Raw genomic sequence first — 26,166 nt, 5'->3', positions numbered from 1 at the left:
ACTGGAGAAACCACGAGTCCAGCTTACTTTTCACAGGCTCGTCAGGTGCGTTCCAAGTGAGGTCCAGCTCCGTGACGGCCTTGCCGAGGACCCTGATGAGCTCCTCCTGGAGGTCTGTAGGGCCCTCTTGGTCGGGGCGGTCCGACTGAGACGCCCAATCCTTTTCTGACGCCGAGAGCGACATGGAGTCGTCTTCCTCGCCAGCTCCGAGGAAGACGAAGCTGTTGCCCGAGCCACTTCTCTTCTAGCTCTGAGGGCGCGCACTGGCAGCTCGGCGCCGTGGGCGCACGTGTCATCCGTGAGTGCCGCCTAGGCGTGGGCGAGGCCCAGGCAGGTGACACAGAACTGATGAAGGTCGGGCGGGTCAATGGGACCAACACAAATCTGGCATGTAGCAGCCATCGGATGCGGAGAGGAAAACAGGGGTGAGTAGTCCTCTATTGCAACTTCCACGATGACTTAGATAAGACTTCTAGCGTGAAGAAAGAAATTCTGACGTAATTTTCGCACCCATGCATTTTATACTGCCCGCTGACCTGTCAGTATTTGCATGCTTCGCGTCAATTGGCCAGCTGTCCCCAGCTGGCGTTACCTCATAAGATTTCAGCGAAAGTGGAGAAGGGAGGAGTTCCCATATACGTCATAGCTGACGTAATGTTGAGTTACCGCCTTGAAAGGGAACCCAGAGTTCCCTCATTTCAGGGTTAACATACTTAGAGTTTTCACTTAACCTCCTTTCTGAAACAGGCCCCTGGTCCCTGTAAAAACAACAACAACAACAACAACAACAACAGCTGTGAACATGCTGATATCAAGAGAAACTATAGGGCTGCAAAATTTCGGGAATACATTTGATTTTTCTGGTTAAAATTGCTTTTTAAAAATCACAAAACACACACACACACACACACACACACACACACATATATATATATATATATATATATATATATATATATATATACACATATACATATATATGTATATATAATAATGAACACCAGGTTTGTTGTGCCTTGTAGGCATAGGCTGCAGTGCTGCATAAAATAATAATAACAATAACCTATAGCAGGCGGCTTATCAATCGTTAAAAAGGAACACTTCAGTAACACTACACTAGAGAAAAATATATTGATTATCATATGTCACTTCAAATTTTTCCATTCGTTATGACATTATGAAATGAGATTGGAGTAAAAACATGAAGCCAAATGTTTGGTGCGTTTTGCTTTTCAAACGCACAGCGCGTTATTTACTGAAACGATCGAGCCGCTCCAAACTATATGAAACATTGTTGCCATATACATATCTACATTTGAGCAGATATCCACAAACACAGTATTTAACAGTGAACACGGGTCTAAACATTATAATATTCAGCATATATCTAGCAACAGTTCAACTGCAATGTGAAGTTTATGCAACAATAACTGCATATACTGCAATATATTAACTAATATAATTCAAAATACATTTCTTACCTTACATCTTTCTTGTCTTCAAATCGCATTCTTCTTCTGAGGTAAATCCAATGTAAGCTGACTAAGCTCATAGCGTGTCTTCCAAACTCGACGAAAAGCAGAGACTGATGAAGTTTGGTGCTTTGTTTTTGAGGTAATGAGCGCGTTTGCGTTCCTTCACGTGGAGATTTGCATGTCAATCTTTTTTGCGCATGGGCGTGGTCACATTAAAAATAATGAGCAAGGGTTTGACAAACTGGACATCTTGTTGGTTTTATACAAATTACTTAAACAGAGAATATTTGTTTTTATTTTGAATCCGATCATTTAAAAGTACACACTTAAATGTTTATAAAGATATATGGCTCTAAATGTGTGATTCGCTGAGTTTTGTTTCAGTTTATAGACGTGCTCAAGAAAAAAAAGTTCACAGAGACAGAGAGGCAGAAAGCACACCCTGTTTATTTTCTTTATTTTACAAAAGCACAATGTTTTGTTTTGATTGTAAGTGGACACATACAAAAGTAGACATCTCACAGATTCTTTTTTCATATTTCTTTTTTCTGTATGACCATAAATGACGGAGTAGCCTAATTGATTATTGTGCTACTAGTGAAGAAAATCCAGCAAAACGCGCCGGCGCGTTTGCCGACCCCAGGGGGTTAAATGAGTCCATCCCCCAAGACAACTATTAAAAACATGAGCCTCATCTGAAAGGCAAAGCGGGAGGTGTTGTTGTAATTTTTTGTAATATCTTTAGAATTACTGAGAAGTCTTGCTTCAAATATAATTATTTTGAAGTGTTGGTGCTTAATGTAACAATATCTAGTGTAAATGATAAATCACTTTTGAGATTTGTGCTGGCTACTGTATACAGGCCACCAGGGCACCATACAGACTTTATCAAAGAATTAGCTGATTTTCTATCAGAGTTAGTACTGGCTGCAGATAAAGTCCTAATTGTTTGGGATTTTAATATACATGTAGATAACGAAAAAGGTGCATTGGGATTGGCATTTAAAGACATTCTGAACTCAATTGGAGTTAGACAACACGTGTCAGGACCTACTCATTGTCGTAATCATACCCTAGATCTAATATTATCAATGTTGATGCCTTTGAAATTCTGCAGCAGAGCGATGACATCTCAGATCATTATCTAGTCTTGTGTATTCTTCATTTAGCCAAGGCTGCAAAGCCAACTTTGTGTTACAAATATGTTAGACCTATCACTTCTGCCACTAAAGACTGCTTTATTAATAAAAGTCCTGATCAGTTTCATCTCCTCAGCATCCCAGATAGCTTAGAAGAACTCGATATTGCAACAGAAACTTTTAACTCTCTCTTTTCCAGCACTTTAGACACAGTTGCTCCTTTGCGCTTAAAGAAGATTAAAGAAAATAGTCCAACACCGTGGTACAAGGCTACGAGCACACTCTGGCCCTTAAGAGAGTAGCCAGAAAAATGGAGCGTCAACCCCAGTCGTTTCCAAGCAGAACAGCAATAATGACAATAATCTTTACTTACAAGATTGATAATATCAGGGAGAAAAAAACAACAGTCTACTACAGTATCGCATCAGGCAGTGCATTGTAGTCACCTTGAGGACAAATTTGATTCATTCATTCATTACTATAGGAGAGGAAGGATTTTCTAACCTTGTTAAATCATCTAAATGCATTGATGCGACAACATGTATGTTAGACCCTATACAGATTAAGCTACTGAAAGAGATGCTTCCAGAGGTCATAGATCCTCTTCTTAATATCATTAATTCATCTTTGTCATTAGGATACGTACCAAAAACTTAAGCTGGCTATAATTAAACCGCTTGTTAAAAAAAACGCAACTTGATCCTACAGAATAAGTCAATTACAGGCCGATCTCGAATCTACCTTTTCTGTCAAAGATACTAGAAAAGGCAGTATCTTCACAACTATGTTCCTTTTTAGAAAGAAATGGTATCTGTGAGGATTTCCAGTCAAGATTTAAAACGTACCATAGAGCTCTCATTAGTCACAAATGACTTGCTCTTATCATCCAATCATGGTTGTATCTCTCTATTAGTGTTACTCGATCTTAGTGCTGCATTTGATATTATTGACCACAACATTTTTTTAAATAGACTCGAAAATTATTTTGACATTAGTGGAATTGCATTAGCATGGTTTAAATCATACTTAACTGACCGTTATCAGTTTGTAGAAGTAAATGAAGAGATGTCTTATCGGTCACAAGTTCAGTATGGCGTACTACAAGGCTCAGTACTAGGACCATTTCTGTTCACTTTCTACATGCTACCATTAGGAGATATCATTAGGAACCATTGCATTAGTTTTCACTGTTATGCTGATGATACTCAGCTCTATATATCTTCACACCCTGACAAAACTTACCAATTCACAAAATTAACAGAATGCATAGCTGATATAAAAAACTGTATGACTAGTAATTTCCAACAACTTAATAAAAATAAAAAATAAAAAAATAATAAAAAAGAATCTAATTATTGGACAAAAAAAAAACGTTCTCACGTAATAACCTAGAATACTGTCTAACACTTGATGGCTGCTCTGTCAAGTCTTCGTCGTCGGTTAGGAACCTGGGTGTGCTCTTTGATACCAATCTTTCATTTGAAAGTCATGTTTCTAGTATCTGTAAAACCGCATTTTTCTATCTTAAAAATATATCTAAATTACATCATATGCTCTCAATGAAAAATGCGGAACAACTAATTCATGCGTTCATGACCTCAAGGCTAGATTATTGTAATGCTATTATGCTTAACAAAACAAATTACAGCTGGTCCAAAACGCAGCAGCTCGAGTTCTTACTAGAACCAGGAAGTATGACCATATTAGCCCAGTTCTGTCAACACTGCACTGGCTGCCTATTAAACATCGTATACATTTTAAAATATTGCTGATTACTTATACAAAGCACTAAATGGTTTAGCTCCGCAGTGCTTGAGCGAGCTCTTAACGCATTATAGTCCTTCACGTCTATTGCGATCTCAAAATTTCGGCCAGTTGATGAAACCTAAAATATCAAAACTGACTGCTGGCGGTAGATCCTTTTCCTATTTAGCACCAAAACTTTGGAACAGTCTTCCTAACATTGTCCGGGAAGCAGACACACTCTGTCAGTTCAAATCTAGACTAAAAACACATCTCTTTGACCTAGCATACACATAACACATTATAAACTTCTATAATTCAATGTTAGGCTGCATAGATCAGGTCAGCTGGAACTGGGAACACTTCCCATAAATCCTGATATACTCATTACATCATTAGAAGGATGGTGTCTACACTAATATTAGTCTCTCTGTTTATCCCGAGGTTTACCGCAGTCTGCCGGATCCAGGCTGTATCCAGATCTGATGAAGGACCTTCGCCTGGACACGACGACAGCGCAGTCCTGAAGTGTCAACTAGTCTCTCCCCTGTGAAGGCCTCCTTCCCCTCCCTTTACCTCTCTACAGATAAAGCGTTGTCGGGATAATTCGTGTTCGCTTGGCTACGTGGAAGCGATAAAAATTCTGTATTATAAATTTTAAGGCCAGACAAGTAGTATGTTGAGGGTTGATTTGTAGGGAAGGACTACACGCCTGCGCACATATATTCAAATGCACATACCTATAGACTGAACTCGTAATACGCATGTGCACACCATCAGCTTTACCGTAGTCCGCCGGATCCAGGCCATATCCAGATATGATGAAGGACCTGTGCCTGGACACGACAACAACGCAGTCCTGAAGTGTCAACTAGTCTCTACTAGTTATATATTCAAACGCGCATACCTATAAACTAAACATGTAATAAGCATTTGCACGCCGTCAGTGTTTTCACAGGTTTGCGTTTTTTAAGTTTGCGCAGAGATACATTTTTCACATTTTTTCAAGGCTTGCACCTTGGAACCCATTTCAAGGTTTGCATTCTCACGCCACTCTGGAACGGCGGCGGCCATCTTGGGAGAAGACAGGATTTAAGAATGGCAGGCGTCTTGAGACGAACAATCAGGTGTGGCCACCATCCTGGCTGGAGACTCACTAGGTTGACTCAGGGATCTCAATTACTAGACACATAGTGACCACTTTTACTGCTGCTAGATCCAATGTAGGTTTGTCATTCTGTCACACACAGGAAAGGATGCAGGATCTACTTGCAGCAGCTTAACTTTATTTTCAAAGAACATAAAAGAAACCAAATACTCTAGACAAGCAACAGAACAACCTAGCATATAGCAGCAACAACAGAAAAGGACCAGACTGAAACACAGGGCTTAAATACACAGAATAGATCAGGGAAACGAGACACAGCAGGGGAAAATGAACTAACGAGTAATTAACAAGACAACAGGTGAAATGGATCAAATTAACCTAGAAACACAGACAATCACAGAACGGGAAACAGATCAAAAGCACATTAAAAACATAGCAAACAAACACTCAACGTGACAATATGTCTATTCGTTGGCCTATTTGATAAGTTAATTATTTCAATTTTGATTGATTAATTTGTTAATTTATCTATTTATTTATTTTATAAAATTAATAAAGAAATAAATGTTTCCTTGCAAAAAAACAAAAGACAAAATAGAAAGAGAGAAGCTATTGGCTATCTATCTTTCTGAAGGGAGTTTCATACACTGATACAGGGTTGGGTCTGAGGAGCTTCTTGGGATTAGTTCAATTAAGCTCCTTCTGGGCTTTATGTCAAGAATAGAACAATAAGAAGTGGAGCAGTGCTCTGATATCATCTAATGCTGCTGTTTGTGCAAATACCCCCTTTTCATCATCACTTCTCTAAAGACATCACTGTGGAAACATACCGGACTGCCTTAAGGTAAGAATATATAATATATTTGTTTGGATGTTTCTCTTTCGAGGTATAGTGTTTGTCACGGCAAGGTTAGGACTTTGCTGTCTCTTGCAAAATGTGGTGAGGAAGACACATAAAACCTCTCATCGTATTTCCCGTCTTCCACAAAAACAAATTCAGAACATCAATAAAATGAAATTAAAGTACCTGAATTATGAACTAATGTTGCATTTATGGAGTGATTTCTGTTCCAGCAGGGAAATGTCTGTTTGTTGACTGAGTTTAATTCATACAGCTTTTATGATTATATTAATTGAGAGAGCACACAGGACTTTTAAAAATGAATTTGCAACACGATCATTTAAAATAAATTACTGAATTCAATAACACATTCAAAACAATTTGTTAACATTAATGTATGAAGTAATCATTTGAGTATTTATTAATCTAGCATTTATTTCTACATATAATAGTACATTTTTACAATTTTGGGTTGTATAAATTACCATTAGTTTGGATTAATTCATTAGTTTAGTCATTAGTTTATGAATTAATAAGAATTCACAATGAACACTAGTATATATTTATAAATAAACAATAACATAGATGATGAAATTGCACCATGTTTTTTAAATGTTTTAGCTGAAAGGACTGTAGATGTCACGTCACACAGCAGAATGAGTAGGAGGAAGAGGAGAAACAGTCGCAGAAGGAAGAGCTCCAGCATTAGTAAACGTGAGTGTTGATCTATATGTGGCTCCTAGGCCATGTGTGGAGAATAATCCTCTAAACGCTGTCTGACTCACGCTTAACCCATGCCTGCAGCACAGCCTGCAAACAGGTGCCGGATTAGCCCTGTTTATACAGCACTCGGCGTCACACAAACATATGCTTCGGAAAAAATAATAATGATCATTTCTGCTGGGTGATTGGTACTTTTAAAAGTACTATGGAAAAAATCTCTAAAATGCAAGTAAATTAAAATTTTGAAATACAGAATTTAGAATATAGCAGTTCACATTATTGAAGGCCTTTTACAACTATAACGATAAAGATATAGTTCATACCAAAGAGTTCAAACCACAATGATAATGGCACAGAGAAATTATAATGTTGGAATCACTTTCAGAGCCATTTTTTTCCAGCTGATAAACGATAAAAACAATCAGAATCCACAAGAGCTCGAGCATTTAAATATAATTATCATTATTGTTATATCATCGTTCTTGGTGTGAACGGGCCTTTGGAATGTAAGAGTTATTGGCCCGAAAAGTATTATGACACTAAGCCACACATTATACAAATCAATACACAAAGTAAATTGTAAAAAATATAAAACCTAGAGGCCTTTTCTAATAAATGTTGAGCTTTTCGCTGAAGTGTCCAAATACATTTAGGGCCAGTATGCCTATAAATAATTTCTTTAATTGGTTAAAGTCGGCATGAAATGAATGTTGTGATAGTCTTTTCTTCTCTATGGTGACGTATGAGTGGAACAAGAACAAATGTAGAGCGGGGTTTGATTTTGTCTGTGGGGAAATGATTGGATGGTTAGTGGTTTGCTATTGGTGAATCTCATCATGTGAGTGACAGGTTGCCCCGCCCTTGCGCAGTAAACGCATCATCAGAGAAGATGAGAGATGTGCATGGATAAATCATTTATAATACTGCAATATTCCATACAAATATAAGAATAGTCCATTTTGATTTCATAGTGACTTTAAGCTACTTTATGATTACTACTGTAAAATTAATGTGACTTTTCCTTTAAAAGGATTGTGTTACAAATAAAATATCAAGAAATGCATGTGCAATGTAATGCATTTAAACCTCTTTTCTTTTTTGTACAGAATGCATATCTCCATATAACTTTCAAAAGCACACTATGGTGGACACTGAGGTTCAAGGGGAGGAAGCTGCAGAGAAAGGAGAAACTGACTCATTCTGTAAAGAGCTTATATTGTCAGAGTCTGAAGATGAGAAAGAGACCGAGACTCCAACCACGGAGAAAGAAAACAGACCAGGGAGTTGTGAAGATTTTTTCCAGGAAAAAGAGAAAAAAGACAGACAAAAGTCAAACCTGGAACCAGTGGACAGAGATCCAGGGTTAAAAATAACACATTCTGTGACCTTTGATAATTTTGGACTGACTTCTCCCAGAGTTGTGTTTGAACGATGCTATGAGGCTTCTGCAAGAGGATCAGTTAGTAGTGTGATCGCAGTCACAACCACTAAGGTCAAGGACATGACCCCAAATGTGAGGCTTGAGATCAGTGAAGTGGTGACGTCAGATGATTCAAATATCAAGACGACTATTGTTCTTCAAAAACGCAAAGACAAAATAGAAGAGACTCATTTTAGAAGCCAAACTGAAAGACACCAAAATTCAAAAAATCCCACAGGCTATTCATGGAACCAACAAGGAGCAGATTACAAACGAAATGTCAATGAGAATGTTATCTATAAGATTAGCATTGCAGAGCTGAATGCTGAGGAAACACACGCTTCTACGAGTCATTGCTCATGGGACGAGCCCGAAGAAGTGGATTGCCGTAAAAGCTGCTGTAAAAATAACTTTGGTTGGGGTAACGCAGGTGGCCAGACTGACACTGATTTCACACTGGTTGATGGATCTTCCTGTTGTTCATCACCCTCTGATTTCTGGCAACGTCAGAGACCACTGCCTACCAGTCTCAGCAACGAGGCACTATGGGATATCCCTCCCCCTGATGAATTTGCTGATAAGAAGGTTGATTTTCTTGCAGAAAATGTTGCATCGTGTCAGATCAGTCCGAAAGAAAAATTCATTGACCATGACAACACTAATTTTACACAGACAGCATCTGAGGTTCCCTTGTGCAAAGAGTTCATATGCCAGAATACACTGGATGCGGACAACAGGTGCTGTGAATGGCTATCCGATTTGAGTCCTCAGGAACATTTATTCATGAATCCCAGAGTTTCAATGAATAGATCTTCCTTCACTAAACACTTCATCGACAAACATGAAAGGAAGACTCGTTTGCGCAATAACAGCATTGCCATCCTAGAAACCCAAACGCATCCTCCAGGCTACATGGACATACCACCCAAAAGACGAAAGACTTACCCAGGAGTGGCGTATCATATGAGTCAGGCCAGAGAGAGCATTCCCTCATACAAAGAGTCATTTTCTTCTGGCACACTGTCCTCGTTTTTCATGCAGTCCCTTCCCTCTCAAGCTGAGAGGAGGGGGAGATTCTACCTCGAAGACGAAAGACTTCGTCCACTCGGGAGCCGCAAATCTTCCAGTAGCAGCAGCTATAGACCAAGCTCGAGCTCTACAACTGGTCCTGACTCATTTAATCCCAAATGTAAGGCTTACAGCACAATCAAAAACCCATTCTATCCATTCAGGTCAGATGAGAGTCCAGAAGAAGTCTTCTTTAGAGGTGAACAGTATCATGGGACAGCACAGTTAGATGAGATGATGCAACCGGGTTCGGATGGTGCCACTGCTGGTTTGATTGTTGTTGATCAAGACAGCAGTTTAGCGGGCCAACTTGAGCTGAATGAAGTCAATGAAAGTGGCTTTGAAGACGAGATGGTGGAGCTGGATGAGTCGATTTCGCCAGGTGACACCATGGACAGCCATCAAAGGGAACTTCTTATTCATGTCATCCCACCTTCACTGAGCAACTCTGAAGAAAAAATCAATGAAGGAACACCCAACGGTGTCAATCATATCATGTGCTACAGAGATGAGGCTGATGCCCCAAAGAAACGAAGAGGTTCAGTAATGACAATAATCACTGGGGACTGTGAGCAGAGATTTCTACATGGCAAATATGGCTTCTCACTTGATAAGGACATTTCAGGGGAACATCCAGTAGATACTTTGAGTCCTGTGAGCGAGTCCCCTGCTGGGTCTCCAATAGAGGACCAGGGCAGCTTCAGAGAAGCTGTGGAAGAGCTCCAGGATTCATCCCAGGCACAAAAAACCACAACCTCTACAAACTCTGAGCTGACCTTACAGATGGACACATCCAGTCAGCACCCTGGAGAAGTGCACACAAATGAATCCCTGGAAAAAATAAGTGCAGATGTCTGTATGACACCCAAACTTTATCAAAATGATTTGTCTGAACGGCAAAGTGCCTCAAAAAGTGAGCACTGAAATATTTTATGCTTTCTTAACATTGGTTTTCATCGGTGGGTCACAACCTCATAAGGACTTAACTCCTAATAGTAGACAAAAGTAGAAAAATAAGAATTATAATAATATATAATAAAAATTCTGAATGCTAGAGAGATTGAAAGCTACTGTAACTTGTTCACTCTCTCACAGATGGAGGTTTTGAAATATCATGTCCGCCTATTACCACAGCCATGAGCCAGAAGCAAATGTATCCTCCTTAAGATAATCACTATTTTATACTTTATCCAATTATATAAATAATAAATTAATTATTTAAAATATGCTATGTTTAAGTTAACATTAATTGACTTATATTCACCGGCGCTCGTGATGTGAAAGACTGCCGTCAGCCAATGGTACACGTGTTCAGACACTGGTCACACCGAAGACATTCCCCGTAACTTCGACTCCATGATGCCACGTCTCGTTCCCCTTCTCAGGGAACCAGGGTTACAGTCGTAACCTGAGATGTTTTTATGCTAGCTTCACTGAATTATGCAAAGTGTCCTCCTTATTCGTGTAATAGAAATGTCCACAATGTTCATTAGAGCCGTTTTTAATTAATTCAAGACTTCATGAAAATCATTCCAAGTCCAGCAATGAAACGAAACAACACTGGATCAGTCTCTGTCACATCAGACAGGATTAAGAATGTGTGCATAGTTCAGATTCAATTATCTTATCAAATTGAAAGAGGAAATGCTTCCAATAATGTTAACATAGAAAGCTATGTAGCCAAATAAATGTGCAGGTTGATTGACACCCTCAACAACCATTAACAAAACTATGCAAGGTACAAAAAAAAAAAAAAGACCCATACTTCATAAAATGCAGGTCCAATTGCAGCAAGGACAATCATGGTTTGTGCTGACCCCAATTTGCTGAAACCAATTTTAGAGACATTTAGACACCAAAATGGTAAATGTTCCTATTAAATCTGTCATTTAAATCATTTTGCATAATGTTCGGGCCTATGCAGATCATGCATATAATCATCACCTATATTCACAATTATCAAATTTGCCACTGTGTTGGGTCATCACTTAATGTCCAATGCAAAATCTGGGTTCTGAAGATGACAACTGGATGAAAACCATAAAAACATTGTTTTGTTGGCTTTGGTTTTACACTGTTCCTGTAATGAAGCCTATTCTTTTGTTTATCATTTGTAGATTCATTAGAGGTCAAAGAGCACCTCAGGCCTCCAACAGATTCCATTCATAAAGATTCAGAGGAACACTCAGACCACTGGGCGAAGAGACGTAAGCTCTTCAAGGAGAGCAAACAACGCAGTTCTGCAGGAGGAAGTTCTATTACTAGCAACATCACAGATGAATCAGGTAATCACTTACGTATGCTCATTTAATTTGCCATATGTGAATTATCTGATTGATTTCTAAGGAAGTTTCTGTGCAACCTGCAATGCTCTGTAGGAAATTGAATTATATAAAATGCATTCCATACTATTTATGGCAGGAATGTCAAACTCCTTTTTGGTCGCAAGCTTTACTGGACTAAATATCTCCTTTTGGGTGTTGATTATTTTATTTGTTAAACCTTAGTGTAACCATTGAGTTCATATTGAACTTCGCTTACAGCCAGAGTGTTTGATATCCCTGATTTCTGGTATATATTTGGAAGTTTGGCTTGTGTATTGAGAAATGTATTGTGACAATAACTATTGACTAACAAAATGTTGATCAAAAATCGGATTTTTTTTTCTTTTTTTTTTTTCTGTCATTAAGACACAATGAATTCTGAGGACACTCGTTCAGTGGACATGTCAATGCGAGATCTTGAGGACAGAGGATTTTACACAGAAACGTTTCACTCAGTATCATGGATCTACCATGGAGATGATGTTAACCAGAACTGCAGTCCACACCGTCTCACCAGCTGTACCCGACCAGCAGCAAGTGGGTTCTTAGCCAGTTCTAGCCTACATTCATCATAGAATGCTATTTACAGCGTTTAAAGATGCATTATATATTTCAGTTCGTGAGCGGACAGTAAAAATCGGCAAAGGCATGGGCGAGTATCCCTGGGGCTTCCGAATTCAGTTCTCCAAACCCATTGTGGTTACTGAGGTGGATACAAGTAAGTTTTAGTTTTATAAAATATATTTTATAAAACGGAATAGTTTTAAGGCACTGTTAGTCACTGTGAATTAACGTATCAGCCAAATGCATAAAGGTAAATGTACTGTAGGTTTTCTAGATTTTTGGGATTGCTTTGCTTAAAGAGCTGTCCTGTTTGTTGTTCTAAAATCATAGTTAAATTAGCCTTCCGGGAAGACCCAAAAAATGTCATGATGTAACTATTTTTCATTTTGGCGAATTGAAATATCATTTGTATGTTTTCGTAAGATCTGCTTCTTCCCTACTGAGGGTTAGGTTTAGGGGTTGAGCTTCATTCTGGCTTTTTATACAAATTGTATGTTTCATGTACAATTGAAAGATTGATTGTAATATTATTGTGCCCTCTGTAATCACATTACTCATACTTATGAACTAAAACCCCTATCAACCTTGAGCAGATGGACAATGCAGGAATTCATACAGTTTGATTCTGAGTGACATAGAGTGTGCTGTTATGAGCCATGTTCTTGTAAATGTTGAGACCTGGGATGAGGTAAGATGAAGATGCTGGTGTGCTTCAGATGGAGCAGCGGAGGAGGCCGGGCTGCAGGTCGGAGACTATGTGCTGGCAGTAAACGGCACTGATGTCACTAGCGTACCACACTCAGAAGCAGCTGACCTCGCACGCCAAGGTGAGCTGGACACTCAGACTACATTATTAGAGATTATTATTCATTTTATCTGGGAGACACTCATGCACTGGTAAATAATCTGTTGTTTACAGTTCAAGACTCAGAATTAATATGGAGATATATAATCTCAAACATATAAAATCTTAACAATATAAATGTTAAATGTATAAAAATATGACGTGGCTGTAGTGTAGCCACAAGTGTGGTCTTTTTTCATTTAGAATCTGAGGATGTTGTCTCCTAAACTATGAATTTTATGAAACATTTTCTAAGACCATGTCATATTGCCTTGTAAACATCCACTTGCACTCTATTGTCTATGTCTAGTGAGGCGAACTGTCCCATTCACGTTTCTATTGTTCTCACTCGAGAAACCTTTCACACCTCTCCCGGGTATGAAAACAAATCTTCATTGTTCTTTTTATATCAAATTTTACTTTTGTTTGTATTCAGCCGTTATTAGCCTTAATTCTGGCATTGCATGGCTTGCCCATCTACACCACTTTGATATCTGTTCAGATTTTAAAAGTTGTGTAGTGTATTCCAGCCTTTGAGCGAAATCATGCTCGCATCCCTCATGATTTATATGGAAATGCATTGCTCTTGTGGGACTGGAGCTCAACAAAATAGCAGATGCTATTGTATAACTTCATTTTGTGTTATTTTCTTTCGTGTGATTTATGTTTAAAGGCCCGGACATATTAACTCTGACCATTGGCTCGGATATCGGTCGAATGCCGAACACTCCACGGCCGACATGCAGGGGTTACTTGCATAAGCGAACTCAATCCAGTTTGCTGAAGGGCTGGAGAAAGAGGTGGTTCGTGCTCAGACACGACTGCTGCCTCTATTACTACAGAAACAAGCGTGTAAGTTCAGTTTTCTGTTTTATCCAGAAGGGTTTAACCTGGAAAATGTGAATGTGCAGTGACTTTTCCTTCTTCCTGGCAGGATGAAGGGAAGAGCCGCGCTCTGTCGGTGGTGAGTCTGGAAGGGGCGCAGGTGGAGGCCGACACCAGCTTGGGAAAGCCCTTTGTGTTCAGATGCTGCCCTGTGTCTGGGAACAGAGTTTACTACTTGTATGCAACATCAAACCAAGAGATGAAAAGGTGAGAACATACAGTGCTTTTTGAAATTAAGAGATTTGTTTTGTTGTTATTTTGTAAAAATTTTTGATTAATAAAACCTTATTAATGAGAGTGGGCAAAATAATAATTATTTGCTTTAATCAAATAAGAAACTGCATAAAAAATGAAGACTTTGTTTAAAAGACATACTGTAATAAATGTGTATTTTGTGTCACTGCACTCGCAGACTTTTTCACTTAATTGTTTTTATTTAACGTGTTTTTTAATCTGCCAGTGCAGGAAGACAAAATTAACTCATATAAAGGTTTTAAAAAATGTAATACTGTAAGTCTTAATATCTTAGTGACTGTTGCATTAAAAGTAAATGTATATTTATTTATATTCTCATTTATTTCTAAATTCAAGTCAGGTTTATTTGAATTGTGCTTTTCACAATACCTCATGTCTAATGTCATTTCGAAGCAGCTTTACAGAAAAGCTGTGTGTGTATTTGTGGTCAGTCCTACAAAGCATTATTATGGCAGTGATTAATATTAGTGAGCTTATTAGTTAAATTGTTTGTTTGTTTATTCCCTAGTATTAGTTATATTTTTGTAGTAATTGAAATGTTAAGCCAAATTGTAAATTGAAACTAATTTAAATGCTGTGCTGTCCAATGGATTAAGGCGATTAATGTAAGGCGATTTAATAACGTACGTACGTACGTACTAAAAGCCCTCTGCTAAATTATCTTGAGGACCCCCTCGAAAATGAGATGTTTCATCTCAAGGGGTTATCCTTAATAAAATGAAATGAAATAACAAATAACTTGAAATAAGCAGTTTGCACTGGTTTGTTTCTCAGGTGGCTGGAGGCTATGGGCCGAGCTGTTCATCCCATTACTCAGGTAACTTCCTACTCATTTGTGTACATAGTATTTGCTGTGGCATTATTACCTTTCATATGTAAATACACATGATCAATTAATAAATCAGTGTCTTGCTAAACAGAATACCATTGGTTGATTGAGATGGAAGTAATGCTCATAATGCTAATGATGGTGATTGTTGAAGCAGAATCACGTGTGGGTGGACGTCACTCGACACAACTCGAATCTGCCCCCGCTGGCAGTCAAGACCCCAGAATGCCTTGGGTTGCTCCACCAGCTGGACCGGAACAAGGACTCATGGGTGCAGCACTACTGTGTGCTCAAAGATGGATGCCTCTATTTCTATGCGAGCATTCGCTCAACCTGCGCCATCGGTACGTCTGGGATCTTTCACAGTGCAAATGTTTGAACTGGCACATTGTTGTACGACTGCTAATGAAACACAATCTCATGTGAATTATCTCTTCATAAAGTTGGGCTCCAGATAAAATAAAATGACTTGGGAGCCAATGGATCCTGAAGTTAAACATCTTACAGTTTAAAATACTGTTTTCTTTTAGGTGCCAGATTTGAGAATTGTTCAAGAAGCACGTTTATCCATGCTCATATTCAGTTTTGTGTAGACCTGTAAATGATTCTCTTTTGATTAGGATATATTAAACAAACAGTTTTATTTATTTTCTTCAAACATATAAATATACATATTTCTTGTTAATAGTATGCAAATGTTTATTTTATTTTATTTTAGTAGATGCTATGCTATGCTATGACTAAAAGCTCCACTTGTGTGATTGCAGGAGGAATCTACTTGCACGGTTACACAGTGAGGGATCAGCCGCTGGGGTCCAAGAGATCCACGATTGAGCTCAGACCTCCATCTGAAGAGTTCAAAGTGTTCTACCTCTGTGCAGAGAACGCTAACGAGAACAAGCGGTAATGAACTAGATTTGAAATATTGTCCAGCAATGCCAATATTCTTTGACAAAAGATTTAACAGACTAAAGTTTGCCATTTTTAAACTTTTCTTTTTAAGCATTTTTAATTTTTATGAAGTCAATCTTTCTTGCACCAAAAGCAATACAAATTTAGTATTTCTAGCAAATAGGTCTTTGAATCTAAATTCTTTTTTTTAAATCAACAATCCATAAGCCAGACAGCACCATGTAATATTGTTTATTGCAAAGAACTAGCATGGCTGATAGCAAGAGTGCATTCCTTTTTAACTAAAGTGCATAAAATGATCAAATCAAAAGCTTTGAGCCTAAACTCAGTCTTAGGTGTTTTCACTCAAGACAGGGCATGTTACTCTCCCGTTACAGTGGAGTCTTTAAGTAGGTCTCGCTCCCCTGCGGCTCTCCTGGGCTTTTGAGCCTGGGTGAGGAGAGTTATTGGCCAAACTGCATTATGTAATGTTATAGTGTGTATAGCACCCTGAAGGGTATAGCCTGTGCAGGAGAATAAGTGGTTACCTACTCTCTCTATACTGAGGTGTTAAATTACTGAGGATTTTAGCACATTGTATGCTAAAGGTTGTAGTTGGGAATCCAGACAGCAACATAGTGTCGGGCCAGATCCGGCCCACATCGGGCCCGTGTGGAAACCAGATGTGGGCCGGATCTGGTAAGACACTATGTTGCTCCCTTCGGTAGGCTGATCCCTTTGTCGAAATACTGGTAAGATATGCCTGACAGAAGCTGAGGCTATGTTGGGTGTTTTCTCCTTCGAGCTCTGCTCTTTGGGCCGTGTAGGGCTACAGCCGGGACTTGCCTTGGAACCTGGGGGATATTTCCCGGTACCTGGGACTATTGCCTTAGGGAGTAGTGCCACCATATGAGTCACATGGGATGTGCCCATGGGGTTGACATGCTTTTGACTCCGGCTGAGTAATTTGTAGAGTCAAGTTATGCTGTGCCCACTATGTTTGTGCATATTCACACAGCCTAGTGAGACAGGCCTTCCCTCAGCATGGTGTAGTGGGGATTGTTTCCCCATAGTGTCAATACCACGACACAGAGTCAAAGTTTGAAATGGAACATCTAGGTTACGACTGTAACCCTAGTTCCCTGAGAAGAGGAACGAGAAGCTGCGAGACGCAAACCTTGGGCTTGCCAAAAGAGTTGATGACGTGTAACTCAGGCACCCTTTTATACTCATGGGCACTCTGCGTGTGACGCCATTGATTGCCGTCCGCCAATGATTATTGCTGTTTGTTTTCACGTGCCTCAGACACCGGTCATGCTGATGGCATTCCCCACAGCGTAAATACGCAGCGTGTCGTTCCCCTTCTCAAGGAGCCATGGTTACAGTCGTAACCTAGATGTTTTCAGCCCTACTAACCCAGACAGCAATATAGTGTCGGCCCAGATCCGGCCCACATCTGGGTCGTGTTGAATCCACGTGTGGGCCAGATCTAGGCAAGGTCTGGAACGAGCAGGTGCGTCAATAGACCCCGATAAAATATATTTCTGATGATTACATATACTGACCTGAGAATTATTTTCCTTGACAATATTTCAGCAATCATGCCATATGTTTGCTATCAGCTATTCAGAATCTGAACTAGCAATGCCAGATTCACGAATTAATCACTGTATTGATTCTAAACGGTTCAACGGGATTGAAAAATAATCATTTGAAGTGGTTTTTCGCACTGAAATAGTGACAGGATACTTTATCAGACAGAAATCAAAAAGAGCACTAGATGAGGTGGATATTTAGGCTGCATATATGCTGTATTTTCCTACAGTCCACTGTCTCCTATCGTTTTTTAGTTATTAAGCAGCACTTTATTGCCGGCAGATTGTAAACGACAGGGCAAGACAATTTATAGTATCAACTTTTTTTTATTTTATTTTTTAAGTCCTGTTCCCCAGAACTGATGAAAAGCTAGAAAGGCTCTGGTAACAAGTGTATCTTGCATACCTTAGCAACATAATGTCGGCCCAGATCCGGCCCACATCTGGGCCGTGTGGAATCCACGAATACCAGATGTGTACCGCATCTGGGCCGACACTATGTTGCTGTCGGGTATTTAAATGATAGTCCATGCTGTCTTTATCAAGGTGGCTAATAACATGATCCTTTTCTCCACTGTTTCCCTAGATGGATTAGTGCAATCAAATCTTCTATAGGAAAATGGCTGCCATTGCATCAAGCAATTCAAGACTACATGAGTCGCCCACCAGAGGAAACAAGAATGTGAACAAGACAGATCTTGCCACGAGGCGTTTCACAACAAGTTTAGCGGTGGAGGGAACGTGATGGTGAAGATCCTATGCCTTGTAAAGCCTTACAGACGTACTGTATCACACCACACTGGCAATGAGATACAAAATCAGAAAGATCAGTTGTAAGTAATAAGATGTGATAGGATCTTTACCATTTTGATAAACATATGTTGAAGTGATCTGGAGAATGGCTTTGAAGTGCTGCATTTGTTTAACGAACTTATACAATTTGATGAGAACATTAAAAAGTACCTAAAAAATTAAGATGGAATCTGCTGATCATCTCATGATAAAACCTAAAATAAGTGTAACTCCATATATAATATTCAAGTGCTTTATGACAGCAGAGCAGCCGCGAGCGCATGAAGCTGCCATGGCAACCAGATCCTGCACAGATCCCGCTGCGCTGTGACGGCTGCTAGCATAGAAGCAGAAGCATAACTCATACTAAAATGTACATACAGTATTAGGGCATCACCATCAGACCTCAGCGATTTAATAGATCGCATACCAAGCTTATGTTATATAGAGCTTCAAGAATGAATTATTTGTTCCCATTAAACTGTTTTCTCTTTCACATTTATACATATTGTACTTTTTCATAATCTCGTTTTAGTTCCACTTAACCGTTAAGTTATGTTTCTTTGCATTCAGGCCTGCATTCCTGTAAACCTTTTTGTGTCACATAGCTACTTTCACTTCTGATTATGTGTCAGGATTTGCTAACTATGTGAAGACGCTGCCACCGCTTTTGTACATAATGCACATTTTCTTGGTTTTTGCTGTCTAGATCAGTTCCATAAAACATTTAGTCATTTTTATATAACCCACAGTAAAATATCTTATTGCTTTGTCTTAGCTCATTTGTACTATTTGTATGGCAAAATTATGAATTTTTCCTATTCTTTGTATAAATAAGGATACATTTCTGGCTTTTTGTATTAATATTTTTTTAATAGTACCGGATGTTTTCAGTTCCAGTTTACAGTTGGATAATAATTATTACCAAACTAAGGGAGTATTTACACCTGGTCACTTCTTGGATTGCTACCCATCTCAAATGCATTAACACTTGATGATTGGATGGCTGTCTGATCAGTGAAACATATGAATTGATCAAGTGTAAATATTCCCTAATGATTAGCTTAGAATTTGATGTAGTCTGTTCATTTAAGTGCTTGTATTGCATGTTAATACCCAATGCTACTAAGAAAGCTTGCCAAAATACAGACTTGCATTATGTTCTACCTCACAAAAGTTGTTCTTGTAATACAAGTTTCATGATTACACAGGTCAACGGTGTCATTGAGGGGTGAAATATTTTGTATGAATTTATATATAACCACTGATCAGCCACAACATTAAATCCACCAGCGTAATATTGTGTGGAGGCATGGACTCTAAAGGCGTTCTGTGGTTTCTGGCACCTACACATTAGCAGCAGATCCTCTAACTCCTGCAAGCTGCGACGCGGATCCTCCATGGATCGGATTTATGGATACAGAAAATCCCATAGATACTCAATCGATTGAGATCTGGGGAATATGGAGGCCAAGGCAACACCTTGAACTCTTTGTCATGTTCCTCAAATCATTCCCGAACCATTTTTATATTTTTATCCTTATCCTGCTAAAAGAGGCCACAGTCATCAGGGAACATCGTTGCCATGAAGGGGTGTACGTGGTAGTAGTGGCATAGCCAGTATATTATTTTTGGGGGGTTCCCATCTTAAAATGAGGCGGTCACATTAGGGAAGTTCATTTCTTTTTCCCCCTGACTGACAACCAATGCTCATTAACAGATCATTAACCGTTAACTGACACAATTATGTTAAATTAGAATTGAATTGGAATGGATGTGTCTACGACCCATTATCAATACCTATTTTTTTTGGTTCACTTTTACATGGGCAAATAGCATCTTAAGCAGCAGAACATAAGGATTCACATCGTCACATGACACACGTGCATGCAGCGCTTCTGTGAATGTAGAAAAACTATAAAAATACATAAAAGGAATAAATCTCTTTCACTTAAATGCAGATTATATTTGAAAATATCTGAAAAATGTGATTGAGGTTTGTATTCTTAGGCTTTTTTTTTGAATGTTTGCCATGCCACCACCAAAGTCCTGTTAACAAAGAAAATTCATCCAACTTCCAAACGGCTTGTCGCAGGGATGCCGGAGTGTATCCGTGTCTCGGGTCTCGGGCTGGGAAACACCATGGATGGACAGCCAGACCAACACAGGGCTAGTTACATTAGATGCCAAGTCATTATTACCAGAACAGTTCTTGTAAAAATTAGAAGTCATTATTATGAGAAAGTTTTTCATTATCATGAATTTTTACTGTGGTGGAAACGGTTTGCATAGGTTAGATTATATTGCAATATTTCAAAATAATTATATGTATTATATGTGATATGTAGGCCAATCAGAAATCAAGTAATCAGAAGTGTCAACAAATTCAAATCAAGTTGATTTTTTGCTTTTGTATAAAATGTATTTCCACATAGAAATTTGGCAAACTGAAATCAACATTAAAGCTTTAAAAAAAAATGACAGCAATACAAACGGTATAAAAACACTTAGAAATGCACCCAGCATGTTCAAAAATACATTAAAACATAAAATACATAAATAAAAGATTTTTAAAAAGTAGAGAACAATAAATGAACATCTGTTTCAAGCATGCCAACACATTATGACATTCAGTACAATGATTTCAAATGACTTGGACAACATACAATATATTCAGTCAGTTTTAAAATAATTTTTTTAGGTGTAAACATAAGATTCATTCACACCGAACCAGAAATGTGTTCCTTTGAACTCAGTATAATTTATAAAAGAGATCATTTACAATTATTAATCACTTTAAAAAAAAAGGCCCTTTGATTGTAATCCACAGCAACTTCATAAAATGTATATTTTACACAAATTTTGTATTTTGGACATGTTTACCTGGTTGAGGATTTTGGAACTGTATGATATAAAACATCATTAGATAATAAAAGTTTATCATGACAAACTTTGATGCTGACCCGAAAGTCTGAAGTAGTTTTAAAATTCGAGGGTTTTGAAGGCCATATAGTCTATCATACATACAGAATCTCTGTATAAATTAAAATATAACCATTTCTACATACTAAAAAAGTACAGTATAGAGAAACAGACAACAATCTCTCAAACAGTGTGTTTGTCATCTTCTGTGTGAGACATTAATATAGATCGTAATATCTCAGCACTAAGTTTCGCCTGTCATCTTAAAACCAGAGTAGATTATTCAGTATCTAAAACATTGCACATTATTAATAGTAAACCAATCTAAATTCTCCCAAGATGAAGCGGTCACAGTTTCCAGCTGAAGGCACCTCCTCGTCTCCTCATCACAGTGTTCGTCCGCGAGCTGCGGATCAAGAATATGTGCATTTGGACGTTGTGAGTTTCAGTGCACCCTTGTTGTGCAGAGTTTTGAGCGTCCTGAACTCCAGTGGCATGCGGTGCGGACCCGCACTGGAAAAATACCGATATTTTAGTGTGTCGTAGTAATGATATTTAACAGGATTTCCGTCGGTGTCTTTTGGAAAAGGCCAGAATCCGTACAGGTGGATTTCATCACAGAAGCGTGTGGCCATCGTGTACATCAGCAATCCGGTAGAGGGTCGTTTGATATTGATCTTATTTGTGACCCAGAACCTAAGAGATGAAAAATACATTGTTAAGTATTAAGTGTGATAATATTTACATTATAATTATTAGGATGGTGGCTTGAATATTTTTGGTCGAAATGAAAAATAATTAAAATGTGTAAGAGATCGGTACATTTGTTTTAATCTGTTAAAGTCCCCCCGTAGTCAATCATTTTATCCCTTAAAACTCATCTTTGATCACCAAAATTACATTATTGCCTCATTTAGTATGCGCGGTTCTATGAATATGCAAATGAGCCCCGCCTCCACTCACTCACTCAGCTCAGAGATCCACTGGTTGACGATCACACGTTGATCAGGGGTGCGTTTCCCAAAAGCATCGTTAGCCACCTATGTTCGCAAGTTCTGTTGTTATCAGCATAGTTCAACGAATCAGTGTTTCCCGAAACCATCGTTCTAACGAACATTCGCAAACAGCATCGCAGAGTTGTGTGGTTGGAACGACAGCTCTCGACCTGTGGTTAGAAGCAGAGTTTCTAGTTTGCATGACATGTGGACTCAATAAATCCTTACATTGAGCAAAATAAGCAAGCTGACATTCAGTGCAACCTGTGTTTTTTATTTATAATACATAAAAATGTAATTTACGTCTTTTAGTTCGTTAAGAGATTTAAAGCACCGTTTTTGAAGAGTGTGCATGTGTGAACGTGCTCTACTATGTAAGAACGAGTCTATGATTGAATCTGGAAATAAAGCAAAATAACTGAGAAAAATGAGAAATAGTCCTCAGATGCCATATCTGTAATTTATATCAAAACATCTAGCGTTAATTCAATCTCAAACAGATTCATTAAAATAAGTTATAACTCTATCACGTGCGAGACGTCATAAACTAACGTGGTTGAACGACCACTTTGCGACAATATGGTTTCGGGAAACAGTCGTGACTAGCTAGTTGATTTCTTCAACAATGCATCGTTCTATGGCAGTTAAGCAGCGAGTAACGTCGTTGTTTGGGAAACGCACCCCTGATTGGTTACAAGGTAGTGTGTGACGTCAGAAACACCAGCGATTTCAAAGCGTGTGTTTGAGACTGTCTTTGGTTCACTGCAGTTTTAAGGAGAAAATACTCAGCAATGCTGTCGACTTATGAACTTACACATGGTTTGTCTTAAAGCATATTAATAACACCACATAGACACATAAACAACATTAAAAACTAGATTTTTACTACAGGGAGACTTTAACCGAAAATACAGTATTGTGAAAAGTGACAGAACGTACTGCAAACGAACATCCAGTAAGAATGAAGCAGATTCTGTTAACTGTAAATGTGTAATATGTATATATTCTTTTCTTTCATTTGCAATTGCCCAGGCAAGTTTGAGAGGGGTCATGAAATGGGGAATCAAATTCTTCATGATATTTTGACATTTAGAGGTCATCAGGTCTCTACACATTACTACACTAACTACTATAGCACTATAAACATAAATCCCCTTTATATTCACGTTATATAGTCACGTTAAAATATAAAAGTAGGCTACGTGCACATTATATTTGGAGTCCTCCACATGTGTTTTGCAGTATCAACGTTAATGATTCACAGATTAACTGCTTGATTATTTTGAAGACAAGTCAATAAAGGACAATTAATAATTTTCCTACAAATGTACAATCCTGGTATAAATTCAAGACAACTGCCATATCAACCAGTGCAATATAAACAGAAGAATAGCCAGTGCTCATTAGGGCATCTTACGTGAATGAAAGCTAACACTGAGACATTACTCTTTACACAAATTATATTTAAGAGCAGCGAGAGGAAGTGCAACTTACAGAATTGCAATTCCAAGAATTTAAACACAGCTAATGCATTCTGGGAAGTGAAGTTAGGGATGCACGATATATATCGGCCACCATATCAGCATCGGCCGAAATACAGTATGTTCATTTTTAATGTTATCGTTATCGACCCTGATAAGAAAATTAGGCCGATATCTTAAAGCCGACAAATAACGTATTGTTTCCTTCAACAGACACTTCAGATGTTCGACATGATGGCTTTGAATTTCTAGAAATATGATTGAAATCACTTTGAAAAGGAAGATACAGTAAAGTGCAAATCTGTCATATAGACTACATCAAATTATAATGAAAACACTACTGTAAAATAAAGTTGGGAATTATTTCCCAATATATCGTTTATCAGCTTAAAATATAAAGAATAATAAAAAATGTCATATCGCTGCATCCCTACAATTATTTATTTATTTATGAACTTAATTGATTTTATGAAATTTTATGAAATATAGAAAATAACTACAACAACAATGGGATTAAAACCCTTCAAACATTAAGTCTTTTTACACTTTTAAAGTATGTCTTGACAAACTTTCCCTTTTCTAGTTAAAAATCACAGTGATATAAATTTTCCTGATTTTCAATTTTCAATTACACTTCATTACATATATATTTTAATTACAGTTCTCCACCTCAATTCGAATTGAGTAATTGAGTTTGAAACGTTACAACTCACCCTCGTACAGCATGGATGAAGCGGAGCGCAGGATAGGCCATGCGCACCTTCAGGCCGTGTTTGAGAACGAGCAGGTTGATGGTTTCGACGTGCCTCTCGCCGCCCTTCACCATGAAGGCCGGGATCCAGAGCACGCTGCTGTTCAGCTGCTGTAAGCGCCGGATGAGCTTCCCCCGCTCCGCTTCATCCCGAAGACCACCGTACACCCGCGGGATCACTGAGGGGTTCATGGTGGTGAAGTCTGACCGCAAACCCACATCATCTGCAAAGTCCTCTAGAGGAGCGAGGTTACACCTGCGCAAGAACCAGGTGGAAAATAAGATTAGAGATATTACAGTTTAAGGAACAAACTTCCGCCTCACTTTATTTTATAAACACAGATGTCACTGCTTTTTAATAATGTGGACTGAGGCGACGGAGCATCAAAAGATCCCATTCAACCATGTGAAACTTAAAGGGTTATTCATCCAAAAATGAAAATCATCCCATAATTTACTGACCCTCAAGAACGAAAGTCTCACGGGTTTGGAACGACATGAGGGCGAGTAATTAATGACAGAGTTTTAAGTTTTGGGTGAACTAATCCCTAAATTATATCCTGGCTCTTCCCAGCTTTGTAATGGAATTGAATAGTGCCAAAGTTTTTGAAGCTCCAAAAAGCACATCCATCATTAGAGTAATCCACACGACTCCAGGGTTAATAAAGGCCTTCTGAAGCAAAGCCGTGGGATTTTGTAAGAAGACGTGCGGAGGTGAGAAATGGCAAATGTGGAAACGCAGAGGATAGAGCAAAACAACATGGCAGTCAGGAATGGGAAGTCTAAAATGGGAAGATTTAATGAAAAATGTCAGAGGATTTCGCTATAAGAGAAGAGCTGTCAGGTCAGAGGTCATCCTTCCGGCTGAACTCGACTCTCTAGGGGAAAAGTGAGTGTGAGGAGATTTGAAGGAAAGATTATCTGTGAATAATTACTTCAAATTTAAGTTTGTTCCTCCACACAAAGCTATAGTTTGGCTTCTGGAGACTCGAATTATAGAGCACAAGTTGTACATACTACTTTTATGTTGATTGTTTATTTGTTGTTGTTAAATAAAACGTAATAATAATTTAAAAGAAAATCCTTTTCGTTAATTGAAATAAAACAAACTAGAATTAAATAAAATATAAAAATGTTAACTTATTTTATTTTTGTTGGCCAAGGCAACATTTCTCATTTTTGGTGAGTACAAAAAAAGTTTTAAAAAAAGTAAAAAAAAAAAAAAATTATATAAAGAATATTAATGTTTTTAATATTTCGATTTTTTTTTAATAATTAGATTTTATTTTTACTTTTTTTGTTCTTTTTAACAAAGGTTTAATAATTTTGTTGTGCTTTTGCCATTTTAAAATGTGTGTGTGTGTGTGTGTGTATATATATATATATATATATAAATTGTGTGTGTGTGTGTGTGTATATATATATATATACACTGTTAGACATTTTATCGTATTTTTGCGGTAACTTACTGGCAGCACTATTGCCAGTAAGTTACTGTAAGTTCCCCTTTACAGTAGCTTA

At 38.2% G+C, this 26,166-nt stretch overlaps 2 protein-coding genes across 2 annotated transcripts in view; one reads left to right on the top strand and one right to left on the bottom strand.

Moving 5' to 3' along the window:
- The first annotated feature begins 5,895 nt into the window (after positions 1–5,895).
- Positions 5,896–20,924, top strand: pdzph1 (PDZ and pleckstrin homology domains 1). Its single transcript, XM_082156841.1, has 13 exons — positions 5,896–6,309; positions 6,928–7,020; positions 8,136–10,430; positions 11,635–11,802; positions 12,208–12,378; positions 12,458–12,559; positions 13,122–13,232; positions 13,923–14,101; positions 14,184–14,341; positions 15,164–15,206; positions 15,376–15,562; positions 15,986–16,121; positions 18,291–20,924. Exons 2-13 carry the CDS (start codon positions 6,963–6,965, stop codon positions 18,388–18,390), a joined length of 3,708 nt encoding a protein of 1,235 aa, XP_082012967.1. The 5' UTR covers positions 5,896–6,309; positions 6,928–6,962; the 3' UTR covers positions 18,391–20,924.
- The window catches only part of st8sia4 (ST8 alpha-N-acetyl-neuraminide alpha-2,8-sialyltransferase 4), an 18,037-nt gene continuing 12,763 nt past the window's right edge, over positions 20,893–26,166 (bottom strand). The window contains exons 4-5 of the mRNA XM_082156865.1: positions 24,608–24,901; positions 20,893–22,114 (exon numbers count right to left, since the gene is read on the bottom strand). Coding sequence (XP_082012991.1) covers positions 21,832–22,114; positions 24,608–24,901 — 577 coding nt within the window. The 3' untranslated portion in view covers positions 20,893–21,831. The remainder of the gene's footprint in view (positions 22,115–24,607; positions 24,902–26,166) is intronic.

This window comes from Leuciscus leuciscus (assembly GCF_965113295.1).
Source record: "Leuciscus leuciscus genome assembly, chromosome: 24".
Lineage (NCBI taxonomy): Eukaryota > Metazoa > Chordata > Actinopteri > Cypriniformes > Leuciscidae > Leuciscus > Leuciscus leuciscus.
Note: the sequence above shows the minus strand (reverse complement) of the source record. Positions and strands in the feature narration are given on the sequence as shown.

What these genes read in the sequence shown, in the direction of transcription:
- pdzph1 (XM_082156841.1), top strand. Translation starts at nt 6,963, where the DNA reads ATGAGTAGGAGGAAGAGGAGAAACAGTCGCAGAAGGAAGAGCTCCAGC. An exon ending in CTGTACCCGACCAGCAGCAA is followed by an intron (nt 12,379 to 12,457) that starts GTGGGTTCTTAG and finishes TATATATTTCAG; the next exon opens with TTCGTGAGCGGACAGTAAAA. An exon ending in TCAAACCAAGAGATGAAAAG is followed by an intron (nt 14,342 to 15,163) that starts GTGAGAACATAC and finishes TTTGTTTCTCAG; the next exon opens with GTGGCTGGAGGCTATGGGCC.